The sequence below is a fragment of the Ixodes scapularis genome, unplaced genomic scaffold (assembly GCF_016920785.2).
Source record: "Ixodes scapularis isolate PalLabHiFi unplaced genomic scaffold, ASM1692078v2 PGA_scaffold5__190_contigs__length_132052651, whole genome shotgun sequence".
Taxonomy (NCBI): Eukaryota; Metazoa; Arthropoda; class Arachnida; order Ixodida; family Ixodidae; genus Ixodes; species Ixodes scapularis.
In genome coordinates this window covers 90,393,145-90,412,645 of record NW_024609880.1, presented here as the reverse complement: position 1 = coordinate 90,412,645, position 19,501 = coordinate 90,393,145, and the positions used below count along the sequence as shown (strand labels likewise).

Genomic DNA, 19,501 nt, shown 5'->3' with positions numbered 1-19,501 from the left:
TGAGTCATATGCAGCTTTCAGAAGCCATATGCCTAACATAACGAGCGCGTCAGAAACTGGAGACGGCTACAGCTGCCGTGACGACAAAGTGAATCGAGCTCCAGGGACATGAGCGGTGTAATTAAATTTTTTCTCTCTCCCAAAATGAACGGAACGCCTCCTTTTTTTCTCAACTAGCCAGTTGAAGTAAGTCTTGACATAAAGAAAAAAATTTAAAAGCCGTTTTTATTCCACCTGCGCGTTTTCTTACTTGTGATTGGTTTGAGCATCTAAGCAATTGTTTTTGTTGAAGTATAAATACTGGAACCCACCGTCGTAGCAGCACATCTGAAAATATTATTTCAGGCTGAATCTCAAAATGTATTTGCTGTCGCTTCTCGTTATTTTCTGTCTTTCGATTTGCAGTTACTCTCAAGGTACAGGTGAGGCAACTCCGCTACCAGAGGACGACCCGGAAAACTTTCCATGTCAAAATGCAAGAAAGGTTCGTTATTCACTATTACTTTCTCACATAAAATATTCAAGGTCATGCTTACTTTCCAATAGTAGTAACATTTTGTATTTATTACCTTCCTATGCTTCCGAGCGGACGACACTCACAGCCTGAGCAGGCTGTGAGTGTCGCCATTAAGCTCACCCCTGTAGAGCCGCAGGTCTTAAGAGAGTAACTGTAACGGATTTTGATAGAGATGCCCGCACTGACGGTGCTGACAAGGCGGGAGGGGTTGACGTTGGAACAAGGATAGTCTGTGGTGGAAGAAATTGGAAACTTTTTAGTAGAAAGAACAGACACAAAAAGGGACGTCTTAAGCTCAGCAAACTGGTTTATTTCTCAATTATCCTATATATACCCACGAAGCCCTTCCCAACCACACTCTACGCAGAAATCTCCTTTGTTGAAAACAGTTCCTACTGCAGAGAACACACATCACACCAAAGAGGTCAAGCGCACGCACAGACATGAAATATTCAAGACCATGCTTAATCACCAATAGCAGTAACAGTTTTTATTTATTACCTTCCTATACTTCTGAGCAGGCGACACTCACAGCCTGAGGTCTCAGGTGTTATAGGACATGATTACCTATCACCAGCTTGAATGCACACTCACTGTCAATTCAAGGATAGTTTGTTGTTATTACACCGGTTTGATCCGGTCGTTTGCTACTACGTCATTCCGGCCGTTGATTGATGTCCTTTGTGAACGTCTTGGCTTGGCGATCAAGTACTCAAAGCGGTTATTCGTAGGCCGGTACCAGATACCGACGAATCTTGTTCTGTCGCAAGAAAACATGAGAGCACGTCTCGAGGTCTTGGCTAACTAAGGACGGCTCCGTTCAGGTGGAAGAACAGGCCAGAGAAGACGAAAAGTTCGTCGAAGGCCGAAGATGCAGTCATTGGGGTCTTTTTTTGATTGGGGGAAGGAGAAGAAAATAATTGGCCAGGTAGAAACAGTGGTGCACCATAGACTAACTCGGCTGGAAAACAGCCAAGACCTCCCTTGGTCGCCGGGTGAAAGCCTAGGAGAACGATGGAAATGTGGTGGGCCCAATGTTTTGGAGGATTGTAGATGGCGAGAGCGGCTTTCAACTGGCGGTGAAGCTGTTCCACCATGCGGTTGGTCGACTGATTATGGGCGGTGACGTGGATATGTCGGATGTCGGACGCCCAAGATGGGGATGAAAGTGGAAACAGGGTCGGTTGTAATTGCTTTCCCCTGTCGGTGCTGACCGCAGCAGGGTAGCTGAAACTGGGCAGCCACTTGTCGATGAAGGCTGCGGCGGCTGTCTCTGTTGCCATGTCAGGGACGGGGAATGCGTCAGGCAATCTCGTGAATCTGTCCACACACGTCAGCGAATTCTGGGCTACCAGTGATAATAAAAGTGACCCATTAGATCGATGTGGACGTGTGTGAACCTGCAGTCTGGTGGGCGAAAAGGTCACAGGGGGTGATAGTGTGCCGCGTGATACCGACGCGTCGGCATTGAATGCACGTTCGCACACAGCGATGGACGTCCATGTTCATTATCAACTAGAAGAAATAAGCAGTTCTTAACTTCTGTGATGCTGCGATACCATGGTTGCACTTGTCTTAGAGATGATAAAAAAGACCGAGATGAAACGCTAGTGGTTCGAAGGGCGTGACACGCAGTTGAAGTTTCGCAGCTAGTCGTTACCGGAGAAAAGTGTGAGGAAACGTTGGCGAACTTCAGCGATCCAGGAAAGGCGCGCAAGCGTTGCAGCTCAAGAACGTCACCCTTCGCGGTTGCGAGCTCTCTTTGGTCCACTGGATCTGTTAAATGAAATAGCACCGACGAAATATAGTGCATTCACAGCAGTGTTTTCATAGCCGCTGACATGACGGAGAACCAAGGTTTACTCTGGTATGAAACCGAGGTTCCGGATCTCACGGGATTTGTTGTCGCTGCGGTTCCGTTGGAATGCGAGCGTCATGAGCTTATGGTATCTAAGAACATTCAAATTCTCTCCCTCGAGGAAGTGGCTGATGTCTTTGATTGCAAGGTACACAGTCAAAAGTTCGCGCGCAATGGTACTGTGCCTTGGTTCTGGATTCTTTAGTTTGTGCGAAAAAATTTGATTTGCTGCCAGCCATTGACGTTCTGATGAAGAACAACAGCGAGAGCTTCTATTGACGCGTCGCAGTTCTGTGTCCGTAATCAGATGAAGGAGCGCTGCAGAGTCAGCTGGCGACTTTTTCGCTAAAGAACCAGACACTGCTATTTTGTTTTACTAAAGAAGCGCAAAATATTGTTGCTTGGTGGCCAGTAGATCAGTAAATTGTTTCATCAGTCGTGCACAACTCGTTCAGAGAAAGCGAGAGAATTTGGAAGCCCCAAAAAATTATGCAATTCCTTTAGAGTTGTAGAGTGTGGAAAGCCTCTGATAGCTGTAAATTTCGTATCTAAGGGCTTGGTGAGTTGCGGTGTTGCCACATGCCCAGGGAATTCGATGGTCGTCAGGACGAAGGGGCATTTCTTTGGCTGATAACCAACACATAGTCGTCGACCCGGGCGAAAGGAGAGCTCAGGTGTTATTCGTTCTAGGTTTCCCACGTGCAGGCGACCAGAAGATCGTCAGGATAACCAGGATCGTGTCTGATAACCAAGATCGTGTCTCCAGGATCGTGTCCGTGTATGTCGACACAAACCTACCAGGACAGCTACCGCCATCTATAAGCGTCAGCGGCAAGCACATAACCACTATGGTTTTCGCCGTCCCTCGTAGATGGCGCCAACCTTTCCAGCTATAATCGAAGGATGGATAGTTAGGCGCGTTGGTGAGAATTCATCGTAGGAAACAGCGCGAAAAACAGACGACGACGAAGAAGCACACGGTGTATCGAATACTGCTCCGCTGGTCTTCCTTCTTCACGGGAGTGGAAAGGCTGAACGTTTTTTTTTTTCTATAATTCACACCATTCCACCTAGTCTCGAGGCTTTTCTACAGAACAACCCTGTTTAACTAGATAATTGTAATATGTTAAAGAGGAGTTTAAAATACTTTATCAAAATTGAAATGTGTCAATCTTAAGGATGAAAAGAGGAGACAATGTGTTCTGCGTACGGACGCTTGTATATGTAGCCTTGCAGTTATTTATTCTGATAATTCATTTTGACCATTGGAGACTTACTAAATTTAGTTACATTTTGCGACACGTAAGTTCGCTAACAGTAGCGGCGTTGTTAACGTTCTTTTTTTTTTTTCTTAAACTCTTCTGCAGTGTCTCGATCAATCTCACAGAAGCCACCCCTATAAATACAACTCTCTGTGCAAAACGTGCCTGTTTTTAATAGTTCCACAAAACGTTATTTTTCGATAGGAAGTGAACTCAAAGTCGTCTTGGTGCTGCTCAGAGTTCGAATGAATAACATACAGACACGACAAAAAAACAGCACGAGTACCTTTTTCAGGGAAAGGTGCACGTCTTGACCCTTACTTCCGTTATATTTCTACATACTATGTTCTTTAGAGGTTGCGCGCTAGAGCTGAGAGGGCTCTAAATAGGTAATTACTAACAATGTCCTTAGGTTAATCGTTCACCTCGCGGGGGAAATTCGCACGCAGCTTGCTGGAATGAGATGTTCAGAATGACGCACTCTTATAGTGCCAAATAGGAAAACATGCAATAGTAAAAAAAAAAAAAAAAAAAAAACGCATCGTGCCTTGATTTCCAACTAGCCAATTAAAATAAGTTTTGTCTTAACAAAATATGACGTTTGAGTTTTTTGTGAGATTTGTTCACTTGCAATTGGCTTCAGCACGTTAGTTACTGTTTTTACTTGAAGTATAAATGCTGCGATACCCGATCGTTCAATAACAACTTGAAAAGTCGTTTCAGAATGAATCTGACAGTTATTTCAAATTATTTTTCGTGGTTTCTTGCCTTTATATTAGTGTTTACTTTGAAAATTACGCGGAAACCACTACCGTTTCCCCCTGCCAGAAGATGATTAAAAAAACTACTCTAATCAAAATGCAGCAACTATATATTTTTGACAATTCTATTCGTCTTCTCGCTTGTGGCACACTAGAGATATGATAAAGAAAAATAGATTTTTCCGCGAGATGTTAAGCTGAATAATACCTCGAAATAAAATTCTAATGAGAGTAACGCAAAAAACTTGTTATTTACCGGCATCTCCATCTGAAGAACATTATCTCCTGTCATCACTTAGTGCATTACAGCCGAACCTATATTTTCTTTCAGGAGTGTAATATATATACTGTCATAAACGCGCTCTAATATATTGTCTCAAGTAATAAATTTTAAATTAGAGACAAAACGGATGTTTTTATACATTTAAAATGTTACATTCGGAACGTACGTCTGTTTTAATTTCTGCCGAGCCTAAAAGCCGAATACAAAAAGGCTCCTTTCGTGACACTGCAAGTGAATAAAATATTTCCGTTTTTTTCGTTGATATCTGAATGAACGTTTAAGCTAATTCTTGTTATACATGATGTTTCTTTTTTGTGTAGTTGCTTCTTTTTCATTAAAAATTTAAAAGAATTTAAATTTAAATTATTTTTTTTTTATTTTCATATGCGTTATTTTTTCTAGACGTGTCGTCTTTTAGTAGGTCAGGAATAAGCAATAGAAAAACTCATGTTTCCATGCATAACTCCGTTGCGTCAATGTTTTATTTCGTTTCCCGGAGCGCAAAATGTAGGATTCGAGCAGTGGGTGGTTGCTTTCCTGTGAGACATTTGGCGTGTCATTCACAAGTTCAGCTTCTTTCTGAAACAAAACATTTAATACGACCTGAATATGCGTGGTTTATTGAACCTTTAATCCTAAGTGCAATCCAGCAGGGGTCCTAATTTACACGGCAGGACCAACAGGAAACAAGTGACAAGGACAGCTGTCGTCTACTGCGATTGTATAGCGGTGAGGAGCTGGAGAATCGCAGCTGGCTGCGATGTCCGGGTCCTTCCGTCCCGCTTGGTCCCCTTGAGTAGACTTCGGCCCCAAATATTTGAATAACAGAAACAAATACTGCAGATTTACGCAGATAATAACCCAAAGAATTAGAGAGTGTTTGATATCGCGTTTTGAGCACACGACTTATGTGTATTTTTTTTAGGAACCTACCTTAAGAACACAATTGTGTAGATAATACGAAAAGCAACGCGCGACATACAGGTTTGTATTTTCAAAATATCTGGAAGAGAAGCACTGTTAAATTAGTTCGACCTCAGTCTTGAATATGATAGCTGCTTGTTGGTGCGATTGCAGATAGAAATCAAATAATATTGGCATGAATGAGTCCTGGCTATTAGCTGAAAAACCGAAGTTTTTGTTTTTCTTTTCGGTAGACTTAGTTAGTACAAGCTAAGTTACGCTCTCAATGCCATGATTAATTCTCAGTCATATATGTGTAGAATTTTGATATAGGATGTTGCTGGTATATTTTAGATTATTGAATTACCTGGAAGACAATGGGTCAAGAAACGAACATACACAGTGACGACGAAACTGGGAGAACCAACATGTGAATATGCACAAATCCACGGCAAGGTGAAGGAAAATGAATACACCTTAGAACTGGGTGCTAAATTTGGATCTAGGTAAGCAATATATCTTGATTTTTGTTTCATGCTATTTAGCAATACACCGGGACATTCCACAAAAGATTTCCCATTAGAAAGCGTCAAGTGAAAATATTAGTATAACAAATCAATGAGAAAAAACAATATATCGGACTTGCATATATCTTTAGGTGCAAATAGATAAGAAGAAATCATTCAATATTTTTGTAACCGGAAAAGAGAAATTGATAGTGAGGCAGTTATGGATGCAACTCTCTCAAAGATTATTTCATAACTGAATAGACCCTTTTCAAATGTGCGCGCCATCTAGTAGCTGCTGCGTCAAGTATGCGAGCCCGCCATTGTTTCGGCAGGCACTCTGACCTTGCATTAGGCACGAGGGTTGCATTAATGTTCGGAGAGAACTCGGATCTAACCCCACGCCTCGTGCCCCAGGAATGGCAAACGCCACTGTTGCCTGGTGGACTTTTTTTTTATTTTTTAAAGAGTCTGTTTTGAGCGGTAAAAATTAGTATACCCTGCAACTGAAATTGCCTGTAATCTTGTAAATATGTCTACATTATAATAGGATAGTGCGTAAAGTACTGGTATAATGAAATAGGGTAACAGTTGCACAGTTTTCTACGCACTTCGTGTGTTTGGTAGCTTAACACGTTTTATATCTGTCGGTCTTTGCAGCATGATCAAGCTAATTTTTTTGTAATGCAGTCACTATATTAGTCCATACTACTGGACGGCTTTCGAAATGCTCGAGGCTCCCGTATTTTATTCGAAATGTTTTTCTTCGATAACAGGCGGACATCAAAAAATCAAACAATGTTTTTGGAAACCACTGGCCAACACCCAGCTCCGAACGTGCTCAATTTTACCAGACAAAGTGGTATGGTTGATTTATTATAAATTTAACAGTAATTAAATATTGTGTAGTGAAGATCAAAGATTATTTAGGAAGGCAACTCACGAAAATACTCTGCGAGAGTTTTGTGGTCATTTTGCCGCTACATGATCAGAGCAAGTGGCTGTGGATATCATAAAAAGCTTTCAAGAAACTGTAGTATAGTACAATCATTAAATTAGTGAAGCCAATATCAATACATTGGACAAGTTATTCACAAACTACTAATTAAATCAAACTCACCTATGTATGAATATGAATTGTTACATGACAAGCATTTGAACATTGCAAGGATGTCCAGACTACTACGTTGGTTTCTTTTGAAATCGAACACGCATTTCGGATGGGATATTGCCGCGGATGGAACAGCTGCTTGGCGAGCGTAAATCGAAAATTAAGGTTTATTTGGCGAACTTTTGCCAGAAACAAAGAAAAATGAGCGTCGAAACAGAAACAGCGAACTTCACAGCGTCGGCGTCACAACTGGCTGGAGCGAGACTTGCTAGAGAGAGAATGAGAACGAGCCGGCAAGATTAGGCTCGGCTCTTTCCGTGTTGTACTCGGTATCTCGGATATTCGACCTAGAATATTCGAGGGTGTGCGAGGACGAAAATGATTTGGCAAGGTCAGGGTGGCCTTACTAACATTTTTCTAGGAGTAAGACTATACTCGAATCTTCTAGAAGTACAAAGAAGCGTTTCTTCTTGGTCTTCCAGGCGGTAATATTTTTATTTGCCCCAGTAAAATTTATTGCAGCCAAATTTTCGTAATAAACAAAATCACACTTTAAAATGTGTTAGAAAATACATTTTTCTCCACAAACGTTCTAAAGTGGAGCGCGGTGAAACGCTGCATTCTTGCTGCTGGATTTTTGTACCCAGTTTTTCTGTCGGTTGTGATAATTAAAAAAAAAACCGAAAACACACCGCGTACTTTTTTTTATTCTGAACTAATCTGCCTTGTTATTTTTAATGCTAGAAATTAAATAATGTAAAACATCGCATCTTTGATGTTTTGGTGACATTCTTGGTTCCTTGTGTCTTAGGGTTCCCCCCATGACACAACCTGCTTACTTAATACTATATTGTATGCCTATACATGCGATATCGCCTTGTATCACTTTAGTTTGTCATGTTTATAAAAATGATTTATATAGTTCTTTATTTCGTTAACAAATAAATGTTACCGTAGTTAGAGCTCTCTTTATGAAAAGAGGCCATTTTTATTTCTCCCTTTTCTTGTTTTTCTCAACAATGTTTTCGTTATATTGGCTTAATCAAATTTCTCTCTTATTGTATTGTCTGTAGAAGTGCCCATACGCAGATGTACGCACCTGAATCGAATAAAGTGTAGCTTCGAAAGTTGGCGTGACTGCAATGTTTCTAGCCTTAAAATGCAAGGGGAATGGGGTTCAGAAGTATTCAGGAAATGAATGGGCGACGGAGAGTGGCGGTACGTAGGGGGAAGGGGGGTGGACACGTTTTGTAGTGCGTGCCCCCATCAAAACAAAAAGTATGCCCTCGCCGCCCTTGTTCCGACGCCAGTGACTACTCGTGTTATTTATTTTTCTTTTTTGACCGCGATGTTTGTTTTCTAGGGCACGTGGTGGGGTGAGGGTGGGGGGCGGGGGTTGTTAAAACATTAAAGACGGGTGGCATATTTTTGCAGCCCGACCTGCAGCCCGCAAACTTTGTGTTGAAGTAAAAATTCCAGTCCTCTGCTCGAGCCTTTTACGTTCTGGGTTGTTTGTGTCCAGCTTGATCGATGATGGCAATTCACTGGTCTGGCGCCTTGTCACACCGCTCTTGCAGTTTGAGCTACTAACGTCTTTTAGCCAGAATTGATTCGCACGCCTGACTGAAAACGCCACATGTACTTTGCCAGTAAGTTCAGGGCATGTTTGTTCGCAAGAGCAGTCTCCCTGAATGACATGCTGAGGGGCGTTAAGCAAGGAATTCATGATGGTGGCCTAGGCTCGCCTCTACAAAAAATTCTGTCGTTGAATAGAAAAATAAAACACACACAAAAAAAACTCGGAGCTGGAAAGAATGTAAGACAAAATAGAACTGGGATTCAGCTGAAGTATTTTTTTTAAAATTACCTATTACCTATTAGACAAAACAAAACAACTGAGATTCTCCAGATTATTGCTCTTATTTCGGGTGTGGTGCGTCAAGAATTTTTCAAGCTGTTTTTACCGTGTGAGATTCGAGCTTTGTATACTAACATCACAACGCGATATGGTAATTCGCGAGTAATTCCCGATCCCTAAAATACCTGCTGTGGAAATGGACACAACTACAGACTCATTTTGGCGCAAGTAATTTGTGATATTTTTACCACTGCCAGAAGCTTAGCATTTAGGTATGGAACTTGGCCAGTGAGTACTACAGGATGATCTTGGTGCTATATTAAAAAAAAACTGAAACCGAGTATAAATAAAAGAAAAAAAAACTGACATCCACAACGAAGTCTCAAAAGTCAACTGAGACCATATGTATGGGTGTCGGGTTTTTAAGATGTAATCTTCATCTCGGGATATTTATTATGAAATTAACTCCGAAACTTGCCTGATTTTTTCGTACATTTAACGATTTTCACAGTTTTATTCAAAGTCCAAACATGAAACAGGACGCGAAAGTAATTAAGAATTGCAAGAAGAAAGTTAGAGTCAAAATATAAGGTTTACTTTGGAGACCTACGCGATGTTCCTTAAAATTAAAACGGAAATTACAACATTTTATCACTCTGCTTAAAATGAATAAAGTTGAGCTCTAGCAATCAGTATGTGCCTACGTGTGCTGTAGCAATTTTTGTATTTTTCTTCATGCTCTCCTAAAGCTTAAATTACAAAGCAAGAGCTAATCTGCATAAGCCTTTGGCAAACCTGACCTCAAAAGATGCGCGTTGAAGTGCTTCATAGAGGGAAAACATTCATTATGATATATCTTTTTATGTCGACCATTAAACGGAGACTCTAGCAAGCCTGTGAACGACAGCCATTGTTAAATGGCTGTCGTTCACTGGGGACTGGAATGCTAGCGACACACAGGTGTACAGGTTGTATATCTCGTCTAATGGGTTTTATCAGCCTTCAGGATCAAATCTGTAGACTTGTCAGGAAGGAAGGACCCGGACATGCAGAAAGTACAGACAGGATGTGAAATGCATAAATGTTATATATTAAAAACTGAGATACACAACCATAGTAACCTCGACTCAGGTGTCCTGAGTAAAGCATAATTAGGAGTGTGCGAATGGTCATATCCTAACTCGAATCAAATTCGAATTGTATAGTGTCGAGCAGTAGCCAGAAAGTCGAATGTCGAATGTATTCGCAATGTCCACAAGCCTAAAACGGGTCTGCCTTTCTGCGGTGTTTAGATGTCGACTGCGCAAAAATGCGATAGCATCACTTGCCTCCTATGAAGGCTATATTACGATGATTAAATTGTGGCGAACCCGATAGGAGGAAACTAAACATCAATAGACCGTAGATTTGCGTTGACTAAATATGGTCATACGCTACACGTCATCGGCCGCTTCTGTTGGGTCCTCTGCTTCCTTTTTCAAAGCATTGAGAAGACTGCGGCCCATCCAGTGAGCGCCTCGCCTTCAGATTCGTGCATGCAGGCAATATAAAAGGAAGAATAGCTTATAAAAATTATCGCTACAGAAGTGTCCCCCTTGACACGCTCGTTGAGTGTCGTGCTCTAAATCGAATTCCTGGACTAAAGATTCCTTGAAGGACGTTCGGATTTATGTTTTTCCTTCTCAATTTATAGACTTACTGCTCGCTCGCGGGTGCTCATGTGTTTTGTGTTATGGATAAAAGGTTTCCGGGGTACGCTGAGGATAGAAAATGCATCGAATTTGAAAGAAACGCAAAGATAAAAAAAGCCGTAGTTCTCTTCTTTTCTTTTTTTTTTTTTTTGAGTAACAAAGAACGCCGAGGGGCTAGGACGAATAAAACGGTGGTAATGGCAATAGTTAAGCCCGATTCACATGGTGCGACTGCACTTGCGATTTAGCAGCTGCCACGTTGGTCACTGCATCTTCCACCATACTTTCTTCCCGCAGGAGCAACGATGTATACTGCGAAATCGCGAGTAAAATTCCACCATGTGAATCAGTCATTACACGACAAGCTGAAGACTCAACTAACGGGTGTGCCCACTTATCCACGTATGACTGCGCAACGTGCAGGATAAAGGAACTGAAATTACTGAACGTTTTTAATCGCGCGACGCATAGTGCCACCAATCCCAATAATCAGTTTCACTTATGTCCGGCTGCAGTGGACGCTACGAGCCATTCCAGCTAATCCGTCTCTGAGAACTTAACACGTGATTTACGCTATTCGCACGTCACGGCGCTTCCTCTCGAAGGTCACGGAAACTCCCGTGGTCTTGGGATTGGCACCGATGGCTCGCAGCATCTGCTGCGGGAGGATGTAAGATTAAGCGGAGTTTCTCTTTGCGTTACTCACTCGACGCCGCGGAGCAAGAGGAATTACTGGAAGAAGCGTATTTCATTATCGCTGCTCTTTGTACTTTAAACTAATTTGTCACGTGTAGATATATGGTGTACAGTGTTTGTTAAAGATTAGCTAAATGTTGGAATTCAAAATGGTGATGTGCGTGGTGACGGGTTTTTGTCAAGTGCACCCAAGGAGCCGGAGGAATGACTCATTTGTTCGAAGAACACATGAAACAAACAGCATTCTTCGGAAGTGACTTGTTAGTTAAGACGTCCGAATCCAGACTTAATTTTAATTAAACACATGCCTTTGAGGACTATTTTTATCTAATGAACAGTTTGAAGAAACCAAAACAGTTCGCCAGCAGCCATTGATATACAATTAATAAAATTATTCGAAAACAGGAACACTGGAGGATTTCTAAAGTCAAATTGAATTATTCGAGATTATTCGAATTAATTCAAATTGAATTATTTGGAATTCGGATTCGAATTCCAAACTCGAATATTTTCACACCTTTAATAATAATCATATTACTAAAACGTGCTTTGCGACTAATGTCGGAACAGCGGAGCAGTCGTGGCAGATATATTGTCCTAATGTGGCCCGTCCACATAACCCCTTTCCTTCCGAACTCTCGCCCGTCCCTCCCCGTCGCTCCTTCACCTTCGAAAGAGTTTCGACCATTCTGCCTATACGGCTCTAACACCTTGCAGTAAAAAACACTTGCAAAATTACCCTTTTGCTGATTTGGTTGCGTGCATCTGCTTCCGAGCACTTCTATAGAAAATACAACAAAAAGGGGGGACTGATTAGGTCCATAGAAGGTTAATATTATTGTGAAGGCTAAAAAGATAAAGGAGTAAAAAATTGCTCTTTGAATAAGGCGGGCTCAGATTACGGCTACATTTATTTCTAAACAAAAAATGTATTTCAATTATTAAAAAAAATAATTAACTACAGTTCAACCAGTCTATTGCACATGTATAGGTCTCCTGGCATGTAGGATTCAGTAAGCATAATGTGCACTTCATACTTAGATACAAAGCTTCAAATACGTCATCAAAACCTCAAACTGCAATGTTTCGCATTTGTTGCGTAAAAAAAAAAAAGAGAAAGCAGTTTTATATATATAAAAAAAGGCCATGCGTCATATAGTTGCAAGAATAATTACTGAGTGTTTTTGTTTTTGATTTTTTATAACAACCGACATAACTCGTTTCAAAAATCAAGCAAACAAAATGTAGTATTTCTACTTTGCTCCACTTCCAAATTTCTACAGGAAAAAATAATGTATCTAAACAATTTTAAAGCATGTATTGGCTCGTTACGGAAGTGAGGTTATGATAGAAATATATTTTTATTCATATCAAGAGACCCCCCCCCCCAGAACTTGTTTCCGATTTTAAGTGAAACCACCCATTAGGTATGGCCATAATGATATAAATTAAATAAAGATGTTTAGATTATTTTTGGGCTTTGATAATTTTATCGCAGCTATTATCTCAGAAAAGTTACCGAATTGCCTTGACGTGGTTACAACACACGAGCGTCTATATACCGCAATATTTACAACCTTTTTTACTGCGGCGAGGTCGGGTTTACCTTCAAACATATTTTAGAAACCGAGCCTATATTAGTTTTAGTATCTCAGAACGTTTAAACCTGGAAACCTTGTATACACCTAATAAAAAGATGGGTCCTGTCATTTTAAACACTGACAGGACAAGTTCTATTCGCCGTCGAGTTGGAATAACTAAGTTCATAGCGCTCTCAGTTAACACCACAATTTTATACGAGACACCTTTTTACATTTTGAATGAATATTAATGTTACTGCTTAACAAATTCTGATAAAAGAGTAAAAATATATATTAAAAGGTTGCCTGCGGCCAAGCCCTGATTTGAACACTTGCATGTCGAAAGAATACGTGTACTTTGCCGGCGGTTTTATAAGGATTTCCTTTCATTAAGGTCTTTTCTCCTATCAAACGTCTCTCTTACACTTTAAAACTTCATTCTTTGTTAGACAACAAAAAAAAGTGGTCATAATATAAATAACTCACGTGCTTTTCCAGCTGATGGAAGACTGGGACATCCGCTACTCTACTCTGATTACAAGGAATGCTCTATTGTAAGAATAATGAAAAAGGATTCGAGCGGTAAGTTCACAATTTTCATACAGGGCTAGGAACTGAAAGCGAAATACAGATGTTGCGTGTTGGTTCAATTTGTTAACTAAACTCAGTAAATATATAGTCCGATTTGAGTCCCAAATAAAGTTATATATTATATACAAATAAGTCCCAATTATACAAAACATAGAAAGCCTCAAGCGAGATAGAGAGTGTACATGCGTAGTAGTAATAGCAAGTTTTCGATGCCTACGCTTAAAGTATTTTTGCACTAAAATTATGCTCATGATATTGTTATTGTAGCTTTCCTATAACGGTAAGTGTCTAAATAACAGGTTGAAGTTGAGCTAGTTGGTACATAATTTAGGTAAACAATCAGCTAGAACGAGAGGGACAAACACAGACAGAGAGAAACAGAGACATACACACCGCTGACTATCAACTAAGACTTTATATTTCTTCTTCATTACTGTGACCCACAGATTCACACTTAAAGTAATGCCAATAAATGACCCTAAATCCTTACAGTACACTACTGAATCAAAAGACTGAATAAATAAAATTAAATTAAAATTGAAACTAATTAATTACATTAAAGTGTCATACGGTTGGCAAGCTTAGTGGAGGGTTCAATTTCACAAAAACAAACTCGTGTCGGCCATCTGTGGTACCGTATCGGTAAGAACAATTTCTTGATTCTCTATCGTTCTCATAATGTCTTGCCTCAGCTCTTATTCTTTGAAACTATCCACGAATGATTATATCTCTCTTATACGACCAAGGAGGCACCAAGGAACCTAAGACAATTTGGGTGCTCGATACGATCTGAAACATGAAAACGAACGCTAAAAGAGACGTATATAAAAATAAAATATTGCTTTATAAAATAAAATATTCAAATCTAAACAGTACAAGAGCCAATACGAATTAATCAAACATGGATTGTAGAAGTTTCCGAACTTAGCATATATATTTTAAATTTTGCGTGGCCCGTAAAGATAATAAATATTTTACTAAAATGACATCGGTGACATTTAGTGAATCAGCAGAGTGCAGCATCGCTTTCAAAATCTTGGCTTATAAGGTCACAAAACACAAGCTGAGCCAGTCTGCCAGGATTCTACAAAGCAATTATGTATGTTGGTTTCAACGCATCATCCGTGGAGCTTCAAGAAAAATAACTAGCTAGTGAGACTCGACTTAAATAAGCCAAACATGACTAAGCCGCCCAGGTACGCCAAAGTGCTAAGAAGGTTTTTTTCTTTCTTTTATTTTTTATGGCATTATGTTTAGATATTGCTGGGTTCTCTTTTATAAATGCTTTCTAAGCATGATGACTTACTTCGAAATTTTACTTTTATGCAGAGCTTTAGGCGCACGAAAAGTTTATAGTTTCAACTTCATGTTACATAAAAAATTTTTTTTATTAATTCTGGAAACATAAGAATACGTCTAGATGGAAAACTTCTTTTGAAATTTGTATATTATTTTATGATTAAAATTGACGTCAGCAATCCTGTACATGAAAGCTAGCGTATTTCTCCACATATAAAGTTATTTCACTTTTACACTTCGAATTCCTTTGACTTTATTAGATGTTGATCTGAATTATTAATATAAAAGCGTTCCGATGGGGATTTATTTCAGTCCTTTTAAGATAACGTCAAAACATTTCTATGATAATTTTAAAATTTCCGAGCAACAGGCTTACATTCTTCGGGACTGTTCTTCATGTGTTTGATCTGTAACCGCTCTTTATACGCTTTGTACTAAGAATTCATCTAAACCGAGTCTCAATCGATATTTCTGAAAGCATATTTCAGGAATGTTGAAATTAACAATATATCATTGAGCATCGTACGTGAAATAGATTCAAAGCTTCATTCCAACGGCAATGTTATTTCCACTTTGTTTTTAAATGTGATAGTGTTAAATTTTTATGTAAAAGCTCGCGGATGTTTTTGATTTTTGTGTATGTGTTTTTGTTGAGTGCAGAATTTTGCCTTTCAAAAGGCGCTCCACTGCAGCTGTACATTTGGGGGCCTTGGACGAGTCAAGTTGTTTGTACACAGATTTCGCTTCGCTTGTCTCCCCAAATATTGTGCTTGTTTGGAAAATGCGAAAAACCTATAATTATTAACATATAAGATATATTGCATCAAATAAGAAATGGCAAAGTTTCTGACCGACCTTTAATGTTTTCAGAGTATCGTTGTGACATGCTACTGTTGGACGAGGCTGCAAAAAATGACCCACCTACTGAGTGCGAGAAAAGATTTGAAAAGTATTGCACTGGTAGTCCGGTTGAAGTCTACAGTAGCAGTTGTGAATAAAGAGGAGCAGAACCTCTGTGAAGTCGCACATGAAGATTATAGAAACTTTTCCGGTAGTGCAATATCTCTTTGAATAAAATGGCATACCCTAAATATTGCATTTGTCTCATAAAGTTAGTGTCAACGCGTGACACTCTCGCCTAGTAGTAATATCTGAGCTATGTCGTTCTATGGGCTATATATAGCTTGCCCGTAACATAATTCACGGCCATGCCGGTATTTTATGAGCCGCGAGCTTTCGGTTCACATTGTTAATAGGGAGTTTTCGTAGATCGCTTTCGCCGACCTGTAACGCTCTCCGCAACCCGCTAGGATGCCCTGAACTCTACAGTCAAAGCCATTGGAGGGCAGGCGTAGTAGAGGCTTCGTCGTTGCGGAAGGCTTAGCGGAGGTGGAAACGCGGTCTAAGAAAACTGCCTAATAGCACAAGCGCTCGAGTCGCTGCGCTCTCAGTCCCGGAAAAAAGAGTATATTTTTACACCCCTTGTCCCATATAAGACACCCAAAACTTCAGTTCGACGTACAGCGCACTGACGTTGAACCGACGGTACGACTTTCACCAGCGGCTTGATATCCGAGTGGTACTACTTAATAAATTAAAATGGTTGTATGACCGACTAAATTTTTTTTTTTCGTTTGGTTTGATTGCAAATTTTTAATTTTTTTCTAGAATATTTGATACGCATTTTAGCTGTTTAATAGGTTATATCGCAACATTCTGAAGCCCCTCTTAAAAGTGGGGGCCGCATGTTCGACGTCAGTGCGCTGTACGTCGAACTGAAGTTTTGGGGTGCATTATATGCAACGAGGTAGAGGGGCTTAGAGTGATAAACCGGAAGTTTGGAAGTGGCACCCCCCGGGTTGCCGCCATGTTTTACGCAGATGTCACCACTCGTCACGGTGACTTCCCAAGAACCGTGACGTCACAATTAAAATGGCAGCGCCCAGAGCTGGCGGATGCGAGTTTGTTCGGTGCGCGGTAGCCGTGATGTGCAGCTGCTTTCCGACGATTTCGGGCATTTTCGTGCTCGCTGACGCCGGTATAATGTGAAAATATGAAGGAATGAGAATTTATACCCTTTTTGCGCAAGATCGCTCTGGATCATCTCGATATTAACACCTTTGAGACAGCATCAGCCGTATCGCCGTACCGGTGCTCAAATTCGGGATCTCTTCGAGGACCGATAGAACTTTGAGTGCTTTTAGCATGAAATTTTCGCATACTCTTAGCTTTGTTTGAACGTTGAAATGTCTGAGAATCGACGCGAAATGTATGCGTCGGATGTAGGGCCTAGGGGAATTTGTTTCAGCCCTAGGTAACTGCATAATCACAGCAACTTTTAGCGATGAAGCTCCTGCGATCTTTAACCCTTTGTGCTAATCGACGATTCTACATTCGATCGCTTTTCTTCCTTTTTTGGTGAGTGCGAAGTGCACACTTATTTTCAGTTACGAGGATGACGTTTTATTGAGTGTGGGGATGAATAAACCGTTGTAGGCACCTGCTTCAAAGCTATTCGACTTGCAATAAGAACTTTTTTGGTCATGTTGAATTAACCTGAGACTGGGGTAGAAAAAAAAATCAAAACGTAGAAGGGACAGAAAATAGACAGGACTACGTCTGAGCCTGAGACGTCGCCCTGTCTATTTTCTGTCCCTTCTATGTTTTGATGTTTCTTATCTACACCAGTCTCAGGTTAATTAAACATGGTTAATATACACCAGCTCGCCTTCACCCTTGCGATTTTTTTATATTTTACTGTTTTGGTGTATGCATAGATTAACTGCACCTTTTTCTCTTTCGTAGGATTTATTGCAGCAATACTTTTTTCATCAAGAGTGCATTGTATTAGTCGGTCAATTCTTTACTTGTTGTAAAGTTGACATTTGGGCTTTTGCATCGGGCACTTCTCCTGTAAAGCGCTCTTTTCTGACCTCTCCTTCTTCTCTCTACCTTGTGCGCTAAATACCTCAATTTATTTACTTGTTCTAATTACCTGGATAAGATTATTCATATTTGTGTTCATCCCTTGCCTGAAGAGCAGTCTTGTTGAAAATGTTGACCATTCCTTTCGGTCTCTTCAATAGACTTTTTTGAAAAGTGTGGGTTGCGTATACTTCGTATCATTGTAACCTGGAAAAGGGCAACCGCCACAGCCCCCCTTGAGCCAATCAGAGAGACAGAGCGAAGGTGTGTGACAAATCTGTGCAGACGAGCACTCTGAATGACATGTTGTCATGTGCCTCTCTCCAACGTGCAAATGGGCTCACCGACACTGTAGCCTTTGCCGTTTGCCAAATTGTGATGAAACGAATTACAGTAGCTACGACTCTAATTACCCCTGGCTTTCATACTTTGGTCATTTGTTTAACAAGAATGTTATGTCCGCCATCACTGTGAACTCTGCTCAGCGCCTATTGGACTCGAATGCTGCATTAGCATTCGACGTGAATTGGGGCCCATTTGTGTGCTTTACGCCGAAAACAAATGGTAACAGGTGTGTTGCTTGATGGAGTTCTGCAAAGTGTTTATTGTGTCATATGTATAGGAAGTGTCCTGCTATATAACAATGCATCAACACATACTATTAAAATATATGCTTAGAGGTGTGTTTGTTTTTGCAATTAACAAGTTACAGCAGTGTGCTTTAATGTTATTATCATGTGTGTAGTTTTAAGTATCCTCTCCGCAATGCCTACGAAGGCCTCTGGAGGGAATAAATTAATAAATAATATTTTCACATCACTGGAGTTGGTTTTCGGATATGCCACGTGTTCATGAGAAATGGAGTGAGTGCAGCCTAATGCAACAAGTCTGTCAGTCTGGTATGTCCCATTAATTAATATTGGAGGGTCGGACATGCGAGTGTCCTCAAAAGGACCTGCGCGTGCGGTGAAGACAATTCTCGGTGTATAAACTCTTAAGGCGTAAAGGCAAGCGGAAATATGTTTATCTGGTTAGTGTATCAAATATGTTTATTTCCACTGGATTACATAATTATTGATTTTTAGTTAATGGTTCCAGAACGAGTTCTTTCTGCGACAGTCTCCTGTCAGGCGTTCAGTTGTAATACCTGTGGACCTTGTTGTGGGATGACGCTCCTGGCACGTCGGTGTTCAGTTTGCTCGAGTAGCAACTTTGAACGACTGATGCCATCTTGTAATCATACGTCATGTGCGGCCACTGACATCTGATGCACTGAAGCTGCAGGGCTGGCTTCTAATCCGCAAAATGTTCGTGGTAGTTTTCTGTATCAATGTAGCAAGCTCGGGCATGTATTGGTTATGTGGCTGTGCCTTTTGCTGTACCGTTGACTTGATCGCTGGCAACAGTGTTTGTTTGCTATTCAAGCCATTTCACTTCTATTTTGTAATGGAGATTCATTCTGCAACCCACGACCATTGCCACTTGTGTAAGTCCTGTGTGGCATAGTAAAGTCTCGTGATGCTTGCAGTCCACTTTTGAGAGCAACCAACCATTCCATTTCTTTAACTCACTGAGCGGCATTCTCCCTCAAAGTTGGAAATGATGTGCTTCCTGGCGTGAACACAAATAATTAGTGTCAGCAAATTATTAGGTATTGTCC

The 19,501-nt window shown here is 40.5% G+C and overlaps 1 protein-coding gene across 1 annotated transcript; it reads left to right on the top strand.

Annotated features, from left to right (window-relative positions):
• The first annotated feature begins 358 nt into the window (after nt 1–358).
• Nucleotides 359–15,914, top strand: LOC120843576. Its single transcript, XM_040214978.1, has 5 exons — nt 359–484; nt 5,939–6,090; nt 6,867–6,952; nt 13,525–13,608; nt 15,787–15,914. Exons 1-5 carry the CDS (start codon nt 359–361, stop codon nt 15,912–15,914), a joined length of 576 nt encoding a protein of 191 aa, XP_040070912.1.
• Nucleotides 15,915–19,501: the final 3,587 nt, after the last annotated feature.